Source organism: Akanthomyces muscarius, chromosome 3, assembly GCF_028009165.1.
Source record: "Akanthomyces muscarius strain Ve6 chromosome 3, whole genome shotgun sequence".
Taxonomy (NCBI): Eukaryota; Fungi; Ascomycota; class Sordariomycetes; order Hypocreales; family Cordycipitaceae; genus Akanthomyces; species Akanthomyces muscarius.
The window spans coordinates 2642746-2664825 of record NC_079243.1 but is presented as its reverse complement, the minus strand read 5'-3'; the positions used below and the strand labels follow the sequence as shown (position 1 = coordinate 2664825).

The following is a 22080-nucleotide window of genomic DNA, read 5'->3' as shown; positions in this document are numbered from 1 at the left end:
AAGGAACAAACGAACAAAGGACTTCTGATTAGACTAGACATTTTAGTCGTTGGATAGAATGAGCAGAGGCACTACTGGTAATGCAATGTCCGCGGAGCCGCGGGGCTGATAGCGGTAGTCGGGCTCGGGGCTAAGAAAGCACCGTGCATCTCGGGGCCGGTGAATGTTGGAGTGGCTGACCAGCATTTCATAATTAGCACGGCGGATCGCTCACAGGGCTGCGCTTGATGAAATGGGGCCACCCGGCTTGTACGTACCAGTAATTATTGTTAGTCCAGCACCAGGATACCGGGGCTGAGGCACCGCCGTGCATCGCTGCTCGCAAAACAGCGCCCTATGTGCTGTAGCGCTGATTGCGTAGCGTTGTATCCGTCTTCCAGTCTGATCTATCGCGGGGGGGGGGGGGGGGGGGGAGGCTTTTCAGCGCAGGGCCAAATGGCGTGCATTGCTGGACGAAAAGGAAACAATTTTTTTATTTTTTTTAGTTGCCGACTAGAACGACCGATGAGATGGAAGCGTTGGGCGGCAGCGTATAGATGAATGAGATGATCCGGGCGGGCTACAGAGTCTACGTAGGTGGCTTCCACTCGACTTTGTGAAATCGCAGAGATAATAGCACAGTGACTTCCGTCTCAGTCCTGGAGGCTTGGCTGGGAGTAACGATAATACTGGGGAGGACTGGAAATACCAGCCCGTGCGTGTGGCTTTGGAATCAGCCAGACTATTGCTTGGGGGCATCCACTGTTCACATTTAGTGCAGGCTGGAGATATGTCCGATGAATCATCTCCTGTAGAAGAGCCGCTGACAGAAGTGCTCCACCCAGCGGCCAGGCTAGAAGAATTATAGAACCTTGTTGACTCGTTCATGACGTGAAGCAAAGGAAAGGAGCAAAGCGGGCAAGCGGGAACGAAAGCGAGGCGCGAGGAAGAAGCGAAAGAGCGCTGACAAGTTGCTGCAATGTCGGGCGACTCGAAAAGAACTGATTCAGCGGGGAGTATCGATTAGTCGACACGAGTATTACCTGTTGTGGTTTGGCTCTGGCATAACGCCTCGGAGCCTTCGCAGGGTTATGACAGCCCGGGAGACGACGTGCTTTATTTTGAGGGTTGCTGCCACGTAGATGGGACCTTGAACACTTTGTGAGACAATTTAGATAAAATCAGCAATAACATTTCTAGCCTGCAGATGGCTAGGCGGCCGATATCGCCCTATAAGAGCGGCCGTGCTAAGATGTTTAGGCTTATTACAGTATTTGTAAAACGATGAGATGTGACGAGGAAAAGAGCCAGTAGGCAGTGTAGTGTACAAGGACCTCCGAAATGACGGGAGCAGGATGATGATCGCCTTGAGTGAGTGACGACTACGGGCAGGTGACTGAGAGCTATACTCTGTGCGCGGCACAATCGCAAAATAAGACGACACCGAAGCCGTGAATCAACACTCATCAGGCAGGCAAGCATCAGGAGCAACAGCGGCATAACTTATGCCACAGGCTGTCTATCTATTGACCTATCAGGGAGGACCAAAGTCCGCGCAGGGAGCTATGCGGACTTTTCCAAGCAGCGATGTGCTCGCTCGCACGACGAGGTGTGGCTGCGGTGAATTACAGGGCACGCAAAGTCGCCGTAGTAGGGGATGTTCAGCGGGCCCGCAGCCGCCCGCTCAGAGTGTCACATCCACTCACAGTTCAGTTACAGTGGAGGGCCATAGTGGTTGGCGGCGACTTTTCGCTCGACGAGCGCTGCATCATGGACCTGTAGGTACCAGTATCTGGACATGGTGCCCAGTGCAAGACCCAAGCAGCTGGTGCCAGATGGGAGAGCGTCCGTACCTATTAGTAGCTAAGGTTACCAGTCAAGTATCCGTACGCTGCAGCCTCGCTGCCTCTGCCTACTGGCAGTCATTCTCTGCCAGCATTCAATCAGGGCTAAATAAATAAATAAAAATCCTTGGCCTAAAAAAAAATCCCTACCTAGGGCCCGCCCTTCAGGCAGTCAAGACCTAATAAATTTATCTAGCTGCTGGGCGCTGGACGCTGGCCCGTGGACAAAGCCCCAGGCCTGGCTGGTCGCACTCTCGGACATAGCTACTGGCCGACGCGGCTAACGGCACGCCCCTCTTGTTCCCAAAAGTCAGTGACTGCTCCACCCATCCTCGCCGAAGACTTCTGACCCCCCGAGCAGGCGGATGTGTCTCAATGACCGCTCAAGTACGTATATTATGTATGTTTTGTCTCCCGTGCGGAACATAAAAAACTGAATTATAAAGCACCCCAATCTGATCAACCGATCGCGCCTTGCACACCCCCCTGGTGAAGTCATTGGGTTTTCCTCTCGCTAGTTCCCACACGCCTCTTCCATCGGTCTTTATTATTAAGCGGACACCCGTACACCCATCACATCCTCCTTAAACACGGCGCTCCCTCCACCGTCTCGGACTTACACATACCTCTTGTATACTTTACTCGTGCCATTTAACACCTCCCATTGTTGATAGTCGAGGACTCATCTTGCTGTCGACATATATACATGTCGGATCCTCACTCGCACGCCTCTAATTCTAATTCATAATCGCCACTTACATATTAAACGCCTAGTACACTCATACAATGGGCTCCCACAACCTTCCGTCCCCCCCTGCGGAGGATGGCAAAGCCAAAAAAGCCTCTGGAAAAGCAACCAAGCCTTCTCATCGCGCTTCCAAGCGTGCCAACACTGCTTCTGCCGCCCATCACCACGATATCATTGCTGGCGCCGCTGGCATGGATGGTCGCCACAAGAGAGTATGGAAGGCTTGTGAGCGCTGTCGAATGAAAAAGACCAAGGTCCGCATACATACCTCTATACTCAATGCAATTGTATCAACGCTAACACCGTCCGCTACAGTGTGACGGCGAGTTTCCCTGCAAACGTTGCAAGGACGACGGACTTGTCTGCACAGCTGGCATCCGAAAGAAGATGGAATACAAGCAGTTACCTAGAGGGTATGTCTAGCTACGCCAGCCCCTCGACCTCGAGCAGAATTAACATGATGCCTCTTTAGTTACGCTGAGGTCCTTGAGAACACTCAGCTCACTCTGATTGCCACCATCCACAAGCTCTACTCCATGGTCCGCAGTTCACAGCCGTGGGAGCTCGGCGAGCCAGACCTCAACGATCGGGGCCAACCCGTTGTGCACAACATTGCCCAAAAGCTTGGCTGCATTCGACCCAATTGCGACATTGATCTTCCTGCCCATTCAGTATTCCCCGAGGATGATTCCAGCATGGCCGAGCTCGCCCGCCAGCTCGAAGAGCAACAGGCCCCCGAACACGAGGCGTCCGGCGCCAACTCTGCCACCGCCATTACCGGAGACGGCGACTCTTCGTCTTACCACCGCGCCGACCGAGCGTCTTCTTCCGATCTCGATCACTCCGACATGGAACAAGATTATCGCAAGATGGCTTTTGGAAATCACAATGCCCTGTCTCTTTCCCCACAGAGCTTCGCCAGTGGCAGCGACTTCGAGTTTAGCACGACACCGATCGACCTTGACGCGGGTGCGATGTTCTCGCAACAATCATCATCTATGCCCGATTTCTCTTCGTCGTGGGCCGCAATCCCCAAAGCTCAACAATCACAGCAACAACAGCAACAATCACCTACCGCGATGTCCATGACTTTTGTACAACAGCCGAGCTCATTGCAAAATATTGTCATGATGAACCAAGATGTCATCGACGCTGACTTTGGGACAATCAAGCCTGACATTCTATCGTACGCCAATTCAGATGTCATGATGGGCATGGCGGACCCAATGATGTACGCTGGCTTTGATAGCGACAATATGAGACTCTAGGGAGGAGCTCGAGCGATCATTTCTACCGGCTATGCGGCGAATGAGTCTTAGGAAATAAAGGATACTTGGAAGATGCAAGCATGCAGTAACGGTTAGGACCTGTTTATGGGAGCGGGTGTACACGGTTTTATGATTTTCCAATGGGACACGGGCGTTTTTGATTGAAACACTGCGAGAAAACGGCGTCTTAGTGGGGGATTTGGCAATAGATGGGAATTGGGTCTGGAGCACCAGCAATGGCTTCCATTTCTGTGCTTTATATATATTAGGCTCTCTATGACTATGCTTTGAGCGGCGATTATAGATTCATGAACAAAATCGTTTAATCAGGACAACAGACCGGTGTTCGGTTTCGCCAAGGTCAGACTACCTACTGGTAGCGCACCATGTCCTCCAAAGCGTCCGTGTGTGGACACGCGTAATACTGTGGCTTCTTACCAGTACGTCGCTGCGGTGCTGGTGCAGGCACACACGTACACCCTTGGCCCTGGGAATTCAAAAATAGCACTACCGCAATCTTTGAGGCTTTGACTGATGAGCAAGGGCGTCTACTAATAAAGTTAGGGCCGCTCCTGGTGGAAAGTAAATGCTGCTCTGGCAAAAACTTGCCGGGCTGAGAAGGCCACATCGAGGCGACGGGTGTGTGGCTTGCGAGCCCACTTTTGTCGTCCTGGAGCTCACCAAAGCATTTGAAATCAGGCCGGGCGACGTGAAGAGGAAAGAAGCCAGCCCACATTCGCTAGAAGAAGAAAAAAAGTTTAGCGGTTCGGAGAAGATGCTGCAGTCAATCCGGAGTTAAACAGGGGACCCTGTACGCACAGGCTGCAGTGCAGAGCCCAATAATGAGACACGGGAAAAAAAGAAGAGAAGAAACCGCCAAAGTTGCGTGATTTCGGCGTTCGAGCGGACGAAGTTATGTCAGCCTCATTCAGCCATTTAGCTTCGGACGAATGACATTACAAAGCGCAGTTTAGGCTCAACCTTCCTGAGGGTCCCTCCCACCAGCCGCCGAGAAGAATGACAAGAAATAGAGTTCCCATGTCTGTCTGCCCCTGGTGGTGGGCTGCTGCTAGTTATGCCCGAGCACGAAAACAGCGAGCCGGCAAATCAACACGTATTGTGTCTTACAGGTTAGGAAGCCCAGGAGCATTGATGTTATTAGCAGTCTAGTCTTGCCAAAACGGGCGACCCCTCTATTTCCAACTGGAGCCATGACCTGTTACTGCTACTCTATTTGCCCTTGATATGGCCATCAAGCTGCAGAATAACGGAGGTAGACAGTCTTTTGAGCGGACTCGGCTATTTGCAATCAAGGTTCAGAACAGCGAAAGCTTGTCGAATTGCTCTTCTTGAATGGTTGCTTGAAGCACGCGTCCATGGCGGGCATCATGCTTCGCTTGTCAAGCACTGATGCCTTGCCCGCCTAGAAAGCAATCTGGAGTCCACTGGTATTCCGGCATTGAAAAAAACAGACCAGAGTAGGAGTCCGTCGCAAATTTGATAAGAAACATAATCTGCATGACTGCCAATCAGTCCGTATGCGGGAGCCTCCCACCACACAGCATGACCTGTTATGCAAGGCTAGCCCCTCCACGCCCAAAATCCAACGGCTTGCATGCGACCGCCTTTATTACATCTGACTACAGGTCACCGCGGCACTCTGGACGATATTTTTCTCACGCACACACAGCTCTTTGACCACAATGTTCTATCATCTCAATTGTGCAAACGAGACAGCCAGGCATCTGGACCGGTCTGACTGTTTCCACTGCGTAGCGTTGCAACGTCGGCGCACCGTCAGACGTCTAAATCATCCCACTGTGACAATCGCCAGCAGCTGGCACTCGGTCGCATTTTCCACCAGTACGATTGTAGAAAGCATCGAGGGTTGAACCCACCATCCAGCCGACGCGACGACACGGGCATGAGAACACATTGGTAGTCGAAGCAGACCCGGGTATCACGCTGGCGCATTTCACAATTCTTCATTGGTTGAAGTCGGTCTTCGGGCTCTTGACAAGCTCCGGCGGGCGCTCGGTGGGGGCTGCCGACTCGCCGTGGGCGTGCTCCGAAGCAGCGGGCGGCGGTTCGTCTACGGTCTGCGACGACAACGTGGATGCATGCACAATTACCTTGAGATCAGCGTGGCCTGAGGAAGAGACATGATCCATTTGAATACGCGCATCGTCGATGAATGTGCCGCGTAAAAACTCCCACTTGCGCGTGTGCCTCTACAGGGTCCTTGGAAACGGGCTGGCAGAATAAGGCAGTGTAACAAGGGCAAACAGTACAGTACCTATGTGCTCCTTCTGACGAACTCTTTGGCTTTGGAATTTAGTCATTATGCAAGCGTCGGTTTATCTGCCCGACATTTGTTTTACTTTGCCGCACAACCTTATTTTTCATCGATATAAAATTGATCGTGGAAGCAATGCTGATATTGACAATTGCCGTGGCAATGGGTCTTCTACCCCAAGGATACGCGAATGGAAGTGGTATCTAGTCCATATATTATTTTCCTTTTTTTCTTGTCTTTCTCTTGGCTTTGATTATGTTCAATTTCTCGCTACCTGGTGGTTGCCCCGGTGCTACAACTTTCGCTACATTACCCCGCTCGATGTTTGGCGTTCGACCTTGTGCCGTCTCCGCTGCAAGAAAAGTCTATTGCGAGACTGTCAGCGAATCGTTTCCGTGCATCGATTCCGGAGGTCGATAGAGGCAATTCGTCTGGGATTGGTGCCTCTAATGGTCAGCAAGTTTGCAGCCCATGGCATGATCCGGAACCTTGGCCCACCAGCCGTTTTCCCGCCCGCAGTTATCTGAAAACTTAGCTCGTCTGTACTTTGCTGTACCGATTGCAAACAGCATCAAGCTTTTTCGGGAGTCTGATTGCGGACTATTCCCCTTAAAATTATTGCGATCTGAATATTGGATCCATTCCAGCCTACTAGCCGTGTTATTCCACTACCCTAGGAAACATGCTTCCTTCAAGAACTAGCGAGTCTAGTGAGAGCCGCTATTGGGAAGGAAGGCTGAAGCTATTGGTATTGATATGGGTCTGATCTATGCTGATTCGCAGCGATCATAGTATTGCAGCACAAGAGACGATAGAAGATAGAGTAATAGTCGAATGCAACGACTGTTGTGCGTTTATCGTTGCAACAAGCAGCGGCTTGCCGAAGAGCCAGCCTTCAGGCTTCCCGCCACTGGCGCTACTCAAGCCTACATCTGCTGCGAGCTGCCTAGTTATGGCTTGCTTCTTATGTGCGCAACGTTTTTCTTTGGGTGCGCACACAACTCGAGCCGGTTTTGAGCCTATGGCCGGGTGTTAAAAAAACATTTGCATACTTGGGCTAGTCCTGTGGTGCTCCTTAGCGACAAGTTTGCAGCCATGGTAAAAAAAAACAAAAAAAAACATTGATCTTTTCAATCACTGTCCATCACCCCTTCCTAGTCCTAACGGTCGGCCTCGGGCGCCGTCTTGGCAACATGCACTTGATAAATTCCAGACCAAGCCCCAGGACTCGTCTGCCAAGGTGCACAGGCAAGCCGTGGCTTCACCAGTAGCCCGAAACCGAGCACGGTGTTGCACAACGAGCAAATAATACAGCCCAAATTTATCTTGTTTGAGCAGAGCCAGGGCGAGGCGTCACTTGTCGCCCGGGATCTGTGCCTGTCTGCACCCGTCCTCGGGACCGAAGAGGCTGTGGAGTTTCCGAGCGAAGCTTTGTACCAGGCAGTACTGGGTAGTTGATATATGATATTTATTAGCTAGTTAGACTGGCGTACCAGTATGTACAAGTCGTTAAAATAGCAAGACTGGGGAAAATGCCGTCTTACGTCCACGCCCCCCTTCCGCAAGTCCACCTGCTAGCTAATAAGTACTTAACCAAGCCTCGTTTCCTCAAGGGACCCAAGCAACGGCTGCGCGTATTACGCGTATTCCTTCAGCCAAGGCCCTCGATGCTCACGTCGTATCGCATTCACTCTTTTCTGCACCAACATTCGTAATTATTCGCTCTTCACCCACCGGGCAGTGTAGACAGCGAAGCGGCTTGGCATCATTCTGTGGCATCAATATCCGAGAGCACATTGCCTGACAAGCCTTGGCGTACTCAGCTTGCAGCCTCATATTTGTCTGCACGACCAAGTTGCCTCAAGCTAGCCCCTCTGCCTGTCCTAAAGAGGCACCATCCCGCGAGGGACTCACGTATCTCGTACGCACGTTGTCGCAAACTCGGATTCGGACTCTGACCTCGCACAATGCATCCTTGCGAATAGCTGGCCCGTTTTGGGACCATGCGGCGCGGCGCCAGCCAAGGCTTACGACCCGCACGACGCTTATGACAGCCTCGGACCTAGGCGTCATTTGGTGATGTTGGGGACTCGTACATAGACATGCGCAACCACTATTCTCATAGCAGCCCTGCAACCCAGTAGCTAAATGATCTTCGTCGTAACTTAGCGGCTGCGCCTTTGCCCCGTTCTAGTGCTCTCACTTTTGCATGCAACGTGAGTTACGTGACGCGAGCAGCACTCATTTTATGGCAGAAAAGAGAAGTGGCCGAAATTTAGCTTCCGTCGCACTTTCGAGGATCTGCAGAGAAAGCGCAAGTTCAATTTACATCTAACTTAAACGGAGCACCTTCAACTCCCATATGACTCCGATCCGTAGGGCTGGACCGCCAACCATGTGTATGCAGTCAGCCCCTGGCTCCTCCATTTGTCATACAGGGTCGCGATCAGTCGTCAGCACGTTATTCGCAATGCCAACACAAGAAAATATACCGAACAATAAACTGAGAATTCGTCAGCTCTTCGTGCCCAAGAGCTGCGTGAGGATGCCCTCGCTTGCTCGCCACCATTTGGCTCGTTGCTCGAGATCGTCACCGACGCCACCCATTGCTACTTCTTTCCTTCGCTTTGCCTCACGCGCTGCGGCCCTGCTATTTTGTCGCTTTGTTTCCAGTGGACCTAGTTCCGCCTCTAGACGCTCAGCCTCCTTTCTCTTACGCGGGAATTTTGACTGAAGAGCCTCCAGCTCACGCGTGACTTCTTGCTGCTCCGCCTGCCGACGCGACACGAGATGTCTCGTTTTAATGAGTGGCAGATTCATATCGGGGTTCGCGTCTGCCGTGGCCCTGGATGACTTCAGTTCCGCCACCTGCGCCTGGAGACCATGTATCCTCCTTGGAAGCTCCTCCAGCCGAGTTGTGTCCAGCTGGATACTTTCGTATCTCTGGCTGAGCTGGCGGGCTTTGTGCTCCAAGTCTTCCACCATGTTAGCAACGTCCTGCTTGAGGCTCTTCAGCTCTGCCTTTGCCTCCAGGTTATGCTTTTCCAACTCCAGATTCTCCTGCATGCTGACAATCAGGGGCGGATCTCCCACGATGGCACGTATGAATTTCTCCTTGGTGACTTGTTCAACGTAAGAAAATCGCAGCTTGGAAAAGAGCTCGCTGTAGTGCACTAGATCGGCTTCCAGGCTTGCCGGAGTTGGCCCTTCTAGCGATGCATTTGATGCATCTGAAGTTCTCTGTCTTGGCTCCTGGGGTGTATAGCTTGTAATAGGCTCGCTCAACTTTATGATGGAAATTTCATGTTGGGCTTGGTGGCGCGTCAAGGCTTTGAGCACGTCCTGTGCCTTGACTGTTGTCTTGCGCGGCGGAGTTGACATAGTCTCGTGATAAAGCAATAGAAGAGATAGTCGGTTTCAGAGAATCAGAATCTGACGGCGTAAGATGCCGCAAAACAAGTTCTGCGTGGCTGCACAATTTGATGGCGAGATTATGCTTGAGCATAGGCCGCGACAGCAGCGCTGTTTACTTGTAGCCTAATCTGGTTAGTGCGCATCCCACATCGAGTGACTGCGCCGACCCTCCGTCATCTTGCGCCACTGCCTCTCTTTTAGATTCATTTATCACTTTTACACCTTTTCTTCTTCTTTTCTTTTCGACAGCGCACCCCCTGCGGGGCAGGACAGTGCTTGCTAGATTGATCATTTACCATGTCAAACGAAGAAATACTCACGGACGACTATGTCGCTGGTCTTCTGAGCCAGGAGGCATCCGACTGCTCCATCAAATACTCTGCATTGGGTGTTGACGCCTTCCTAGGGAAGGACTCTAGCTCCAAGAAGTACTGGCCCTTCGCAAATCCACGCCAGAGCATCCTTTTTGACACCCAACAGGCCGGCCAATATACCCAAACCAAATACGAGATTTTTGCGCAACATCATCAAAGGCACCGACACCCATAACAAGGCACTTTTGGCGAAGGAGGCCGCTGAGTCGAAGGCTCGCTTGAAACGACTGGAGCGCACCGAAGACATCAAACGAAAGAAGTCAAATCCTTCGACTAAGGATATACGAGAGCGACATATGGGCGATATTCAAGCGATATTAGGCGGTGGAAAATCCAGGAAGCGGGTTGACGACAACAGCACCAACAAGACAGAACTTGACGGTCGCGATCAAGACAACGCGAAGCGCAAATCGAGAGCGCAGAAGGATAGAGATTATGAAAAAGAAGGTCGGCGAAGAAATCAATCTTCTTCGAATCACCCGAGTGACAGCCACGAACATCATAGCGGCCGACGTCACGACAGGCACAATTCGCGACACATGGATCATTCGTCCGAGGATGAACACAAAGCTCGCAGACACAAGAGTTCTAGAGACGACAGATCCAAATCTCCACGAAGTGGACATCGATCTAATGGAACGAGAAGCCGAGACTCAGAACGTCGACGCTACCGACATCGCTCGCCGTCCAGAAACAAATCGCCAGGGTCACATGGGATCGAGCTTGCGTTACAGAACTCACAGCACGATGAGATTGGACCGGCTCCTCCTCCACCCATAATTCGTGGCCGTGGTGCGGTAGGCGCATCTTCAGGAATTGACAGACGGTTCTCAGCGTCGTATGATCCAAAGGTGGATATCCAAGGCGCTGATAATGCTGATGCATAATTTTGTTTTCGGCGTATTATGATTGAATGATATTAACCGCGAATCAAATATTCCGCGTCTGGTTCAAAGCCAGCAGTAGTCAGATGTGCGAGGAGTACAAATGGGATGCTATGGAATCGTGGCACAATCACTGGGCTGTTCAGGATATTATGTTTTTTAGTATGGCATAGCGAGACCTGTCAAAGGTGCTGCTGTTTGTCTCCTCTGTGATTTCTTCGTGATGAACCCACGGCGGAGTCTGGTCCAAATCCTGGACTCGCGCCGACATCAGCTGTGACTGCCAACAGTAACGAGGAAGACATGCTCACTTCCTAGTTCTTTTCCTTGTAGCATTACCATGCAAATTCTTGTCCTAGTTAGCGCTATCCCGGGATTGAAGTCGGTGGAAGCTGAGGCAATCTGGGATCGGTTCGGACGGAGCCATGGGAGCATCACGCGGTCGAGGGCAGTGGTGTGATGCAGTGTCAGTGTCATGTACGCCTGCAACATGACCGAGCCACCACGCCAAAAGAGGGGGCGCATACAAGGCACTCCTCAAACGCGGGGTATCCTGAAAACTACAGACTTGCGCGATATACGGTGTGTGGTTTGTGGAAATCCTATCGCAGAGTTCTACCTTCCTCGCAAGCGAATATTCTCTTGCCCAACCCAAGCAAATTCACCGTGTCGAGGGATTGAATCTCAAGATTCTGGAAGCCCAGGCCGCGGCCGACGTCATGGCGGCCCACCGCTCTCGTCCAGGGGTCCCCTCAGCGGCGCAGCGATAGTGCTTTGCTTTGCTTTAGTGGGTCACGATGGGCTGTCTTTCAGTGGGCGGCAGCGAATTTTAGGCGCAGATGCTCGGGCTGACCTCCTGATGAGAGCGGCCACCTGCAAGCCGCAGGGCGTCCCCATACAGGCCCTTCCGCCACTCACCAGCCTGTTGCCAGAGGCAGCCCCATGATATCTTCGGCGCTCCTCTCCACCAGTGCGTACTCCAACCCTCCCTAGTTCTTTGTTGCTGTTTCCTCTCCTCTTCACTCCCGCTCATCCATCCTCGTTGCATCAGTCGGTGTGCTAAGCGAATGTGCATTTGAGCTGTAGCAAAGTTTTCGGCTCCCACTCAGCACGTTCGCCGTTGGCTGCCTCCCCTCGTATCGCTTTCGTCTACATTTCCAGCGTCGATCGGCATACGCCGATGTAAAAGAGCCAACCGCGCACGGCTGCCTTTGCTGGCCGCGAGAGGTGGCTCAAGTGTCACCTCGTCAGCTTGCCATATCCCTTCATCTCCTTAAACTCTTCGACATACCTCGTTAGAAGTGCAAGCGACAAGATGCGCACCACACGAATCGTTATCCTCCTCGTCTTTTTTACCGCCACCCTCTTCGTTCTCCTTCGAGCCATATTCTCCGCCGCCCGAGCTTCACATGTCGTTCGTCCGAAGCCGGGAACTTCTCGAAAGTCCATCCTGGGGCTTGTCTACTACAACCCGCCCTTCTCCCTATTCCAGCCGAATGCCGCCATCAGTTTGACCGATGACAATAGCACGTCGTTTGCTGCGCGACCTGCCGCCTTTGGCCCCCAGTTGGTGCCGCATGGTCTGAGCGGACAGCTCTGGGTTGGCAGCGGATTTACTGAAGATAGCTTTGAGTCTCATGGAGAGCTTGGCTGCAGCGACATCCCTGGCTGGGAGGGTGGTGCCAGTCCCCAAGCAATACTGAAGTCGTCGATCAAATCAGTCGTCTCGCATCATTCACCTGTCGAAAGCAAACCCGGTGGAGGCAAGAAGAGTGCCAAAGACACACCAAAAGAACAGGAGCTGGACAGTGAGGCACCCAAAATCCCGCGCGGTGTCGATGACGGCACCGACAATTATTTGCACGAAGCGGTTCGCAGTTCCCTCGCGCGCCGTGACACTCCAATGTCATCGCACGCCGATATTCAATCTATGCAAGAATCGGCAGAAATTGAAGGCAAGGTTGTTCTCTTGATGCGCGGGGGTTGCGGATTTTTGGAAAAAGTCATGTGGGCACAGCGCCGAGGCGCCGTTGCCGTTATCGTTGGAGACAACCAGCGTGGAGGTCCACTGGTAAACATGTTTGCGAGAGGTGAAGATGCGGAAAATGTCACTATCCCGTCCGTTTTCACAGCGCGAACCACGGCACAGCTTCTGTCATCCCTTACACAACCTGGTAGCTTCATTGAGGATAGTATCGATGAGAGCGGAAATCCAGTATTGAAGGTGCAGAAAGGCGTGAAGTCTTCCTCGAAGAAGACTGCAGAGAAAACAAAATCAGTTGCTCAAAGCAAGGCAAAGCCGACAACGACGGTGAGCAAACCCTCCCGTCGTGCTGCGAAGGAGCCTACTACTTCCGCGACCGAGGATGACCGCGGTTGGCTATCCCGTTTGCTTGGTCATCGAAGAAGCCATGCAAGTGCTGAGTTTTCGCCGGGCCATGGGAAACTGGAATGGGTAATGGTCGACGAGTGGGACGCTGAAAACGACAGGAAAATTTCGGATAGTATGAAGGGTACCAAAAAGCAACAACCACACAAGCCAGTCAAAGCTGTGGGGGACGAGTTCCGTATCGGCGTTCAAGACTGGCGTGATCCAGATCTAGTTGACAAGTCACGTCCAAGCGGCAAGGTCAACGCCGCCACAGACTCTCGGAAACCAGGAAACAAATATACGAGCAAGCTTTCGGGCAAGGATACGAAATCCCGTGTCGATACCGACTCCCTTGAAAGGTCCGGCAATGGCCATGGACTTTTAACAAAACTATTTGGGGATGAACAAGCTGGTGAAGGTGACGAGATTCTCGCTGCCGAAATTGACGACAAGATCGAAGCCCCAAAACCCGATGAGCCAACCCCTGAACCTCATCATGGCCTCTGGGTCACCATCACACCAAACAGCGGCACCAGCCCCTTCTTCGACACGTTGCTTGTTCTTGTCGTCAGTCCTCTAGTCACTCTCAGCATCGTCTATGCCTTGTTGATCCTGCGAGCACGTATTCGTCGCCGACGCTGGCGGGCTCCAAAATCCGTGGTCGAGCGCTTGCCAGTGCGCACCTATCATACTGTGGCAACAACTCCTAGCATCGCTTCTTCTCCGATCAATTCGTCACCTACAACCCCTCTGCTTCAGCATAGCCCATCAAGGCCAAGGCCACGCTCTCGCACGACCACTGGCGTCCCCGAAAGTGATAACCTCACAGTTCCCAGTGCATCTATCCCCACTGCTTCGAGCGGATCTCGACAACGAGCGGGAAACGAGCACGAAAAGGGGTCCAGCGGCTTTTCTGCTGAATGGCGAAAGTACATGGGACGGCAAGTTGAGTGTGTTGTTTGCCTGGAAGAGTACGTCGACGGCGTCAGTCGTGTGATGAGCCTGCCCTGCGGCCATGAATTCCACGCCGAGTGCATGTAAGTTTTATTTGGCAAACTTGTTCTTGATCCGAAAACTAACACGGGTTACAGTACCCCCTGGCTTACAACTAGACGCCGAACGTGTCCTATCTGCAAGGGCGATGTGGTCCGCTCTCTCGCACATTCATCTCGATCCATGCCGCGATATGAGCCGTACCGCGAGGACAGTGATGATGATGTGGTGGCATCTTCGAGCCTAGAATCAGACGTTGAGCAGGGTATCAGCCCATCAGTACCACAAAATGGTCAAAGCTCATCGCGTGGCGATGGGTGGTTTGGGGCGTTTTCTCAAAGCCTTGGTAATGGCTGGCAACGCGTGCCTTCCAGATCACCATCTCCAGCCCCTCGCCGGTCAAATCCGAACTCTTAGGCTGGCATGTACGCGACACCACTCACATCCCATCTGTTCCTGAAAGGTAGCCTCTATCTTATACGGTCCCGTTTTCCCACGTTACTCTTGGACTTTCTTTCTTCTTCTGCGATGGAGCTTGGCGTACTGTGGCATCGTGCCGCTTGGGGCGTTCTATGTTATTATCTAGCCATATTTTTTCCAAGTGTCCAGAGTGAGGTATTCCTCAACCTATATGCACTCTTTCCACTCTAGACCAGTCTTGTTTCTTATCATTCACCCCCCCTACTTGCAGGATTATACCCCATGCGCCCGTGGCAATTCGACTAGCATTAAGAGTTGATGTCAAGGGTTAATAGGCACAATGATACATGTCCGATTTGCGTTGAGTTAGCTCTTCATTCTCCTACCCAGTGCAGTCAGCTCTGCTTCAGGTTGACCATTTCCTGAACCACTTTCGCGAACGCCCACGAAGCCGCACGCAACACAGGAGCATTCCCCACGGTCCTCAAGTGTAGTGGCTGTCCCGAAAAAAGACGATTCAAGGATTAAGGGTCTCATCGTAAGGATCAAAATCTGTGGAACTTGTCCAGCCTCAACGCCGTCGCATACCCACGCTAGGCTAAAAATCGAACTTTTTCGTAATCTAATCAATCTTCTCGTCTCCATCGTGTGCAATTTCTGCAGTCGAACAAATACGCCACGGAACTGAGTGGTTCCACTTCTCAGAGACGGAGGTATAAGTAGTTGGGAATTATCCCTGTGTGCGAGTGAATAGTTTAAAAAACTCACAAGCAAAGATCGGAGAAGCGTGCATTCCCCAAATTCTTGAAGCCTGGAGGACGTACATCACTACTTACTCTACCAGTACCGCAATTTATCTCCTCTTATTCCGGTCATTTGATTACAATGCAGGGGGAATTTTGGCCTCGTGGCGGACTGCCAGGCATCCTGCATCACTACGTTCGTATTTGCTACCACGGAAAGACTAATGGCGCGTTTAAATTCTGATGTGACTTTTAGTCGGAATCCCTGGTCGCCTTTGAATACACATCTGCAATGACGCCTCAGCAGCCTCACAGTATTCTGTTCGTGGGCGGTATGGGTGACGGCCTCGGCACCTCATCGTACACCTCTGATATTGTATGCGCACTACAGCCAACGAAATGGTCATTCTTTACGCTCAACCTGTCCTCTTCTCACTCTCAATGGGGCCTCGGACACCTTGCCAGAGACACTCAAGAGATTTCTGAGTGCGTGGAGTACATTAAAGACTACAAAACAGCGAAATACGGGGATCACAACAAGCTTGTCATTATGGGCCACTCTACCGGTAGTCAATGTGTTTTGAACTATCTGAGTCAGCCCAATCCTATCACGGCTGTGGCAAGCTTTGACCATGAATTAAAACACGGTTGCCGTCCTGTCGTTGATGGTGCAATCATGCAAGCACCAGTTTCGGACCGAGAGGCGATTCTGTCGGTTTTGAGGGACGGTTTTGCGGGTCGGTCGGCAGATGAGCTCAAAGCTATCTGGGGCAAGGCTGAACACTTTGCCAAGAGTGCTGTTAAAAGCGAGTCTCAGTCCATTGATACTGTGATACCTTTGTGGATGACCGCCCCCGTCTACTCAAACGTTCCGATAAGCTGTCGTCGATTTCTGAGCCTCACAAGTCCTGACAGCCCCCAGGAGCCTGGTGCTGATGACATGTTCAGCTCCGATCTTTCTAATGAAGAGCTTGGAAAAACCTTTGGAATGGTTGCGGAGCGCGGGTTGCTGAAATCGAAGTTGATGGTGCTGATGTCGGGCAGAGACCTGGCCGTCCCCGACTGGGTCGACAAGGAGCAGCTCCTGTTGAGGTGGAAATGTGCGGCCAATAAGACATTCCCTGGCCAGACTTGGGATGAATCACACAGTGGAATTATCCCAGGAGCTTCGCACGCGCTCAGTGACCCAGACCAGGCTGAGCCACGAAGGTGGCTCGCAAACAAAATCTTGTCTTATCTCGGCACAATAGATGGCCAGAGCTCATAGCTTTCTGTCCCCTTCGCTCTCATAATCTCCACCAACCCGTAATGGCGTTTATGGACATGATTGTTAAGTTATAGACTCAACAAGAACAATTATTTATTCCTAGTTAGCAACTGTATGACATCCGCACTAGCCGCCCCATCAGTTTCTCGCAAGACCCTTTGCTGCACACTTGACGCCCTCAATTAGGTAGCTACAATCTTCTCCTTTGATAGCGTCTAGTCCATACATACCTGCAAGGGCTATAATTTAGTGAGATACTTAATCAAGCCAGTCTCAACTTAGCTTCTCTAACCCTTCATCGAGAAGCTGTCCAAAAATGATGCCAACTATCGGAAGCGGACCACCGACCGATACTACGAGCTTCAATCACGATATGATGATAGAGAATCTGCACTCGTGGGTTTGCGGAGAAGAGAAGCGCGGGTGGTGGTAGTGTTGGTCCATGGGTTTCGCTGACATGCCGGACGGGACAGTGTTGGCAGCGATTCAGGAAATTCCTTTGGGCGGGGTGTGACCAAGTAATGCGAACCGGGCTCAATTCAGAGAACGATAACAAGGGCGGGAGTTCTCTCCAGGGGAGGTTTCAAGACTTGAAAATGTCCAGTATCGGGAGTCCGCAACTGCACCAAGATTGATAAGATATAGCGCGATTGATAAGATAAATCGAGAATTGCATTGCAAATCATGGATTCGCGGATACTCGGGTTGGCCAGAAGAGGAGGTTGGGAGTCGCCGACTATGACAGACGCCTCTTCGGGGCATTCGAGTCGAGCGTAAAACTTCCTTGCTCGGCGATCTCGTCCAGTGGCTGCATTAGATGGCACAGCTGGAAGCCGCCACTTCATTTAGGCCGCAGCCATTGCCGGCAGTGGAGTTGTGGGCACAACAAGCCCAGAACATCGTCGGGTTGTCATATGCTTACGAGCCCTGCGGCGGAGAATTACAATACAGTTTACCTCGGTAATTTGCTTAAAAAATTGCTTTTCTCCTTTCAAAAGTACCGCCTGTGATCTAAGCAGGGCTCAACCTATCCACTGAGTTGGCGAGGGTCAAAATGCTTAAATGCCTCTGACTGCCGAGGGGTATCTTGGCATACAGCTTGGCAGCCTGTCATCATTCAATATCCACTTCTGTGCAGTCGCCTCCACGTCACTCCTTCAGGTCTCCAATGCGAGCCATTCTCGCCGGCTCCGGCTCCGGCTCAGAATACCACCACGGGCAGTTTCCTTCAAAGTTTGGCGTTCCAGGCAGCGCGGTCAGCCGATTCCAGCGGTCGCTCGCGACCATCCCAGAACAAAGGACACAGCTGAAACCACTTTTCCCTGCTACAGGCGGAATGTACTGACCGCTTGTGCCCAAGATCAACATATTTGTCGATCACCAATCCCTGTGCGTTTTCGTAGGACAGGATTGTAGCGCCGGTGGCCTTGGGCTCTCCGACGACATTGACCGTGCGAAAGTCATCAAGGAAGCAGTAGTGGATGCAGCTTGAGTACCAAGCATTCACACGAAGAGAGCCGCGGAAAGACGCATCTCCAACCAGTGAATGTCTTCCACGATCATAGTCACCGGCATTGTAATGGGCGCCGTAGTGGTCTTCCTATCATTGTCTTTTGTAAGCAACTGCATCCATTAGGCAGGGTTTCGGTCAGAAAATTGCTCACTTTAGACCAGTAAAGTTCGTAATAAGCGAATCGAGAGTCATCGAATCGGCCGAAAAGGCAAAGCACGTGGGGATCGAAATGCAGTTTGCGAAGGTACTCGCGATGCTCGTCTAGAGTGCCGGTCTCGTTCCATCCCGCAGCGACTCGAGGGTCATTCTGCCATTTGTTGAATAGGGCTAAATGCGTCTCATCTTTCCAGTCTATTGCTTCCAGGGAAAAATGCTCGTCAAGATCGGGGATGTAGCGACTGTACACAATAGATCCAGGATACGGCTTTGGTTGACGGGTCGGATGGCGCGTATAGACAGGCTGCTCGGGGAACTGGTTTGTGATCTGATAGTTCATGGGCATTGAAGGATACTGGGAGAGTGACTGTCGCGATGGGCCCTCTGAGCCGAGACCTACAGCCCAAATGGGCCGCGGTCCCGTTGGGGATGCTGCACCCTGCCAAAAGGCACTTCGCAGGATCACAATCTCTTCGACGAACCAGGGATCAACAGTGGTTCTTGCCGCTGGTTGACCGGATTTGGATACAGGATGCGATATAGCAAGACCTGTGGCGAGAAGCTCGTAGCGTACCGTGCTGGCCTGAGCCCCCGATAGCTCGAGTCTGAATCCTTCAAATGTCGGATGGTAAAGGAAAATCGCGTGGATGACGTTCCATATCTGTCCCAAAGACGGTGCAGATGCACCTGTAGTCCATTCAAAGGTGGTGCTGTGGTAGCGGCGAGCTCTTGACCATGCACTGTTATCGTTGGAGGGTGGCTGCTCAGAGTTCGGCAACTTCGTTGGCTCAATCCAGAATAAGCTACTGTTATGTAGAGGCTCCGACAAGGGGGTTCCATTCTCAGGCTGGTTGACAAACTCCAAATGGAGTGTATTCTGCCCCTTTCCTGGAACACTTCTCACTTGATAGGCAGTAAGAAACGGGTGCGGCAGCTTGACCAGCGAGCAATTGCTTGCTGCTGGGACAGGCTGGATCCGGTTGTCGGTAGCTTGCATGCTGTTTACCATGCTGGCGCAGCTGAAGTGTGGCTCTCAAAATGTATGAAAAAGATTGGTCGGACAGGAAGTAAAAAGGAAACAAAGTGTGCTCAAACATCTGAAATTCAAAGAGCAGTCTTTTATGTTGTGGAGAGGAGGAGAGCGGAGAGTCGGCCATGGGATTACCAGGGCCCAAGTAACTAGTTCGCACTATAACCAGAAGCAGGCCAAGACCTGCATAAACAGCGCATTACCCTACGCCACATTAATTATAAAACCCGCTATTCTTCTCCCTCAAAGACTCAAAGATTTACTCGCAGTGATCTGTAGATTTCACGATTTTCGATCCAGACACAAGCACCATGTCTTCGAGCCTGCGAGAGGTAGCAGGAGTCTACGCTCACTTCCGAGTCAGCTTTCCCTCCGAGCATATTTTGCAAGTGACATTAAACAGACCACAGAAACTCAATTGTATCGACAAAAGTACAAGTCAGCATATGGGAGATGTATGGGAGCTCTTTGACAAGGACGACTCCCTATGGGTCGGCATCATAACTGGCTCAGGCCGTGCTTTCTGCACCGGAGCTGATCTTGATGGTACGTACAGACGGCACCAGGAACATGCCAGCTCGGCAAGATAGTATTTACTAATTGTCTCTAGAGTGGAATAAAATGAACGAAGCCGGGATTTTCAACGACATGGGCGCGCCAGGCCTAGGCGGACTGTGTCGACGCGAAGGCAAAAAGCCAGTCATCGCAGCGGTCAATGGAATATGTATGGGTGGCGGGTTCGAGATGATTGCCAATTGTGACATGATTCTAGCGTCAGAATCGGCAACCTTTGCGTTACCAGAAGTGAAGCGAGGAATCGCACCGGTAGCGGGCTCGCTACCCCGGCTGGCTCGTGTCATAGGCCTCCAGCGGACAATGGATCTGGCTCTTACTGGGCGAACAGTGGATGCGCAGACACTGCACAGCTGGGGTCTCATTTCTGAAGTGGTCAAAGAGAAAAGAGCGGCCCTGGCATCCAAGACAGAGGAAGCACAGAGCCAAACTGAGGTCCTGAAAGCAGCAATCCGCACAGGTGAGGCCATGTGCCGAAACAGCCCCGATGCGCTGATTGTGGCGCGCCGTGGCATCCGGTCGGCATGGGAGCAAGGCAGTGCTGATGAGGCGACGGAAGCCGTTGCACAAGAATGGTATCCTCAATTAGTGGCAGGGAAGAACTTTGCGGAGGGTCTGAAAGCCTTTGCTGAGAAGCGGCCCCCTAAATGGACCAGCCCAAAGCTTTGAAGACTGCTGCGAAGTTTTTATTATGGGGAGCTGAAGGTAGAGCCCTTGGCAGGAAACGGGGTTGTAAATTGATAATCCTGGAAAATCATCATTACGGTGTTAATAAGGCTAGACTCTAGACCGTGCAGTGGATCAAGTCTAAAGTCATGATCCATGGCTGAAGTGTGAGTGGACAGCCCGCATCCTCGGGGTGGATCTTATCTAATCAATCACCGTCAAGTATGGCACCAGTGGGCTCCGTGGGGGGCGCACACATTTCACAGCCCATCCGCTGAGAGATAAAATTGCCGACAGGTTTACCTGAGGCGGAGCTTCCCAACATTCGCAGTTTGAATCATGGAGTGGCACGTGTTGTTCCCACCATCTGCCTCTGCGTGATGGAACCTATATGTGCCTCATTAATGGCATGAGTATAAAATACTGTTATAAGGACAAGGAAATTGTCCGATTTGCAGGAGAGGGGCAATCAAAGGCAGACGCTGTAGTTACTGAGCACAAACTCAGCGAGAGCTGCCTCATACGAATTGCATGGTTGATGCAAGACGGCTCCAGCAGTAAGCATTTTGTTGTGCGGGAGATGCAGACAGTGAGCATTTAAATTTAATAGATTTATTCTTCCTTCACAGCGTCTACGTCGGTCTTCTACTCATGTATTGCTGTCATGGTTCCTCGCCTATGTACTCGCTGCCGACTACTAGCCTGCTTTTGTGCTGGTGCCGCTGAAGCGTGTGCCTAGGCGATTTGTTCGGGTCAATGCCTTTTCACTGCAAAAATAAAGGCGTTATAACTTAGGAACAAGCTCTCTGGCACTGAATGTCTGCCCCTCTGATGCATCTTTGCGTACAAGGGTGCCGGCGCCGTGGCATGCCAGTGCACCGCGAAGGACACTGCCTCAGAGTCCAGTCATGACATGCCTTCCAGCTGCCACCCATGCAGCCCGGCTTGGCGCGAGCAGCCAATTCTGGGAATAGCTCTGGCAAAAGGTCAGAAAGTACAAACGGCTCGTCGCCGCCGTCGTTGTCGTCCATTGGCTCTTCTTCAGTAGAGAAGAAAGCAGGTGTTGAGTCTGGAGCTGTCTCGGACACTGGGTCAACGCTGCCTCCGCCAGTGGCAGGCGCAGCAACGACGTCGGTAGCTGCAATAGCGAGAAGAGTCTTGATTCAAACTAGTGTTAGTGGAAAGATATCTCTGTAGACATACCATGGCTTACAATGATGCTACTAGCAGAAAACTTCATCTTGATCTGAAGGGGCTTAGTTCCGGTTTGTCGAGATTTACTTCGTATGAGTGACCGAGGAAATAGGGAGCTTTATATAGAGTAGAACGCGAGTCTCATGGACCAAAAGATCATGCCATTTTTTGTGTACAGCTTCAGCAATTTCTTACGTTCTCTACGTACATCAGCGGATCTGATAAGCCGGAGGTTACCCCAATGGGTCACCTCCAGCTTGGCGACCGCCACCTTCCGCCAGGATTTGAGTTGCTATGCATCACTTGAGACAGAGAAATGACATTTTTGGGGAATTGTCTCTATAAGC

The 22080-nt window shown here is 51.7% G+C and overlaps 8 protein-coding genes across 8 annotated transcripts; 5 read left to right on the top strand and 3 right to left on the bottom strand.

Annotated features, from left to right (window-relative positions):
* Window positions 1–2609: 2609 nt before the first annotated feature.
* Window positions 2610–3839, top strand: LMH87_002220 (uncharacterized protein; the record flags this gene model as incomplete). Its single annotated transcript, XM_056193635.1, has 3 exons — window positions 2610–2825; window positions 2887–2984; window positions 3044–3839. The coding sequence occupies 3 exons, from the start codon at window positions 2610–2612 to the stop codon at window positions 3837–3839; spliced, it is 1110 nt and encodes a 369-aa protein (XP_056050653.1).
* Window positions 3840–8649: 4810 nt separating this feature from the next.
* Window positions 8650–9516, bottom strand: LMH87_002219 (uncharacterized protein; the record flags this gene model as incomplete). Its single annotated transcript, XM_056193634.1, has 1 exon — window positions 8650–9516. The coding sequence occupies one exon, from the start codon at window positions 9514–9516 to the stop codon at window positions 8650–8652; it is 867 nt and encodes a 288-aa protein (XP_056050652.1).
* Window positions 9517–9846: 330 nt separating this feature from the next.
* On the top strand, window positions 9847–10810 carry LMH87_002218 (uncharacterized protein; the record flags this gene model as incomplete). The annotated part of the gene is made up of 2 exons (XM_056193633.1): window positions 9847–9977; window positions 10030–10810. The coding sequence occupies 2 exons, from the start codon at window positions 9847–9849 to the stop codon at window positions 10808–10810; spliced, it is 912 nt and encodes a 303-aa protein (XP_056050651.1).
* Window positions 10811–12122: 1312 nt separating this feature from the next.
* LMH87_002217 (uncharacterized protein) lies at window positions 12123–14588 on the top strand (the record flags this gene model as incomplete). The annotated part of the gene is made up of 4 exons (XM_056193632.1): window positions 12123–13031; window positions 13087–13118; window positions 13298–14215; window positions 14270–14588. 4 exons carry the CDS (start codon window positions 12123–12125, stop codon window positions 14586–14588), a joined length of 2178 nt encoding a protein of 725 aa, XP_056050650.1.
* Window positions 14589–15626: 1038 nt separating this feature from the next.
* LMH87_002216 (uncharacterized protein) lies at window positions 15627–16601 on the top strand (the record flags this gene model as incomplete). The annotated part of the gene is made up of 1 exon (XM_056193631.1): window positions 15627–16601. One exon carries the CDS (start codon window positions 15627–15629, stop codon window positions 16599–16601), a length of 975 nt encoding a protein of 324 aa, XP_056050649.1.
* A 1228-nt stretch (window positions 16602–17829) lies between these two features.
* Window positions 17830–19279, bottom strand: LMH87_002215 (uncharacterized protein; the record flags this gene model as incomplete). Its single annotated transcript, XM_056193630.1, has 2 exons — window positions 17830–18201; window positions 18266–19279. The coding sequence occupies 2 exons, from the start codon at window positions 19277–19279 to the stop codon at window positions 17830–17832; spliced, it is 1386 nt and encodes a 461-aa protein (XP_056050648.1).
* A 332-nt stretch (window positions 19280–19611) lies between these two features.
* LMH87_002214 (uncharacterized protein) lies at window positions 19612–20542 on the top strand (the record flags this gene model as incomplete). The annotated part of the gene is made up of 2 exons (XM_056193629.1): window positions 19612–19846; window positions 19911–20542. The coding sequence occupies 2 exons, from the start codon at window positions 19612–19614 to the stop codon at window positions 20540–20542; spliced, it is 867 nt and encodes a 288-aa protein (XP_056050647.1).
* Window positions 20543–21201: 659 nt separating this feature from the next.
* On the bottom strand, window positions 21202–21779 carry LMH87_002213 (uncharacterized protein; the record flags this gene model as incomplete). Its single annotated transcript, XM_056193628.1, has 4 exons — window positions 21202–21274; window positions 21331–21429; window positions 21542–21696; window positions 21753–21779. 4 exons carry the CDS (start codon window positions 21777–21779, stop codon window positions 21202–21204), a joined length of 354 nt encoding a protein of 117 aa, XP_056050646.1.
* Window positions 21780–22080: the final 301 nt, after the last annotated feature.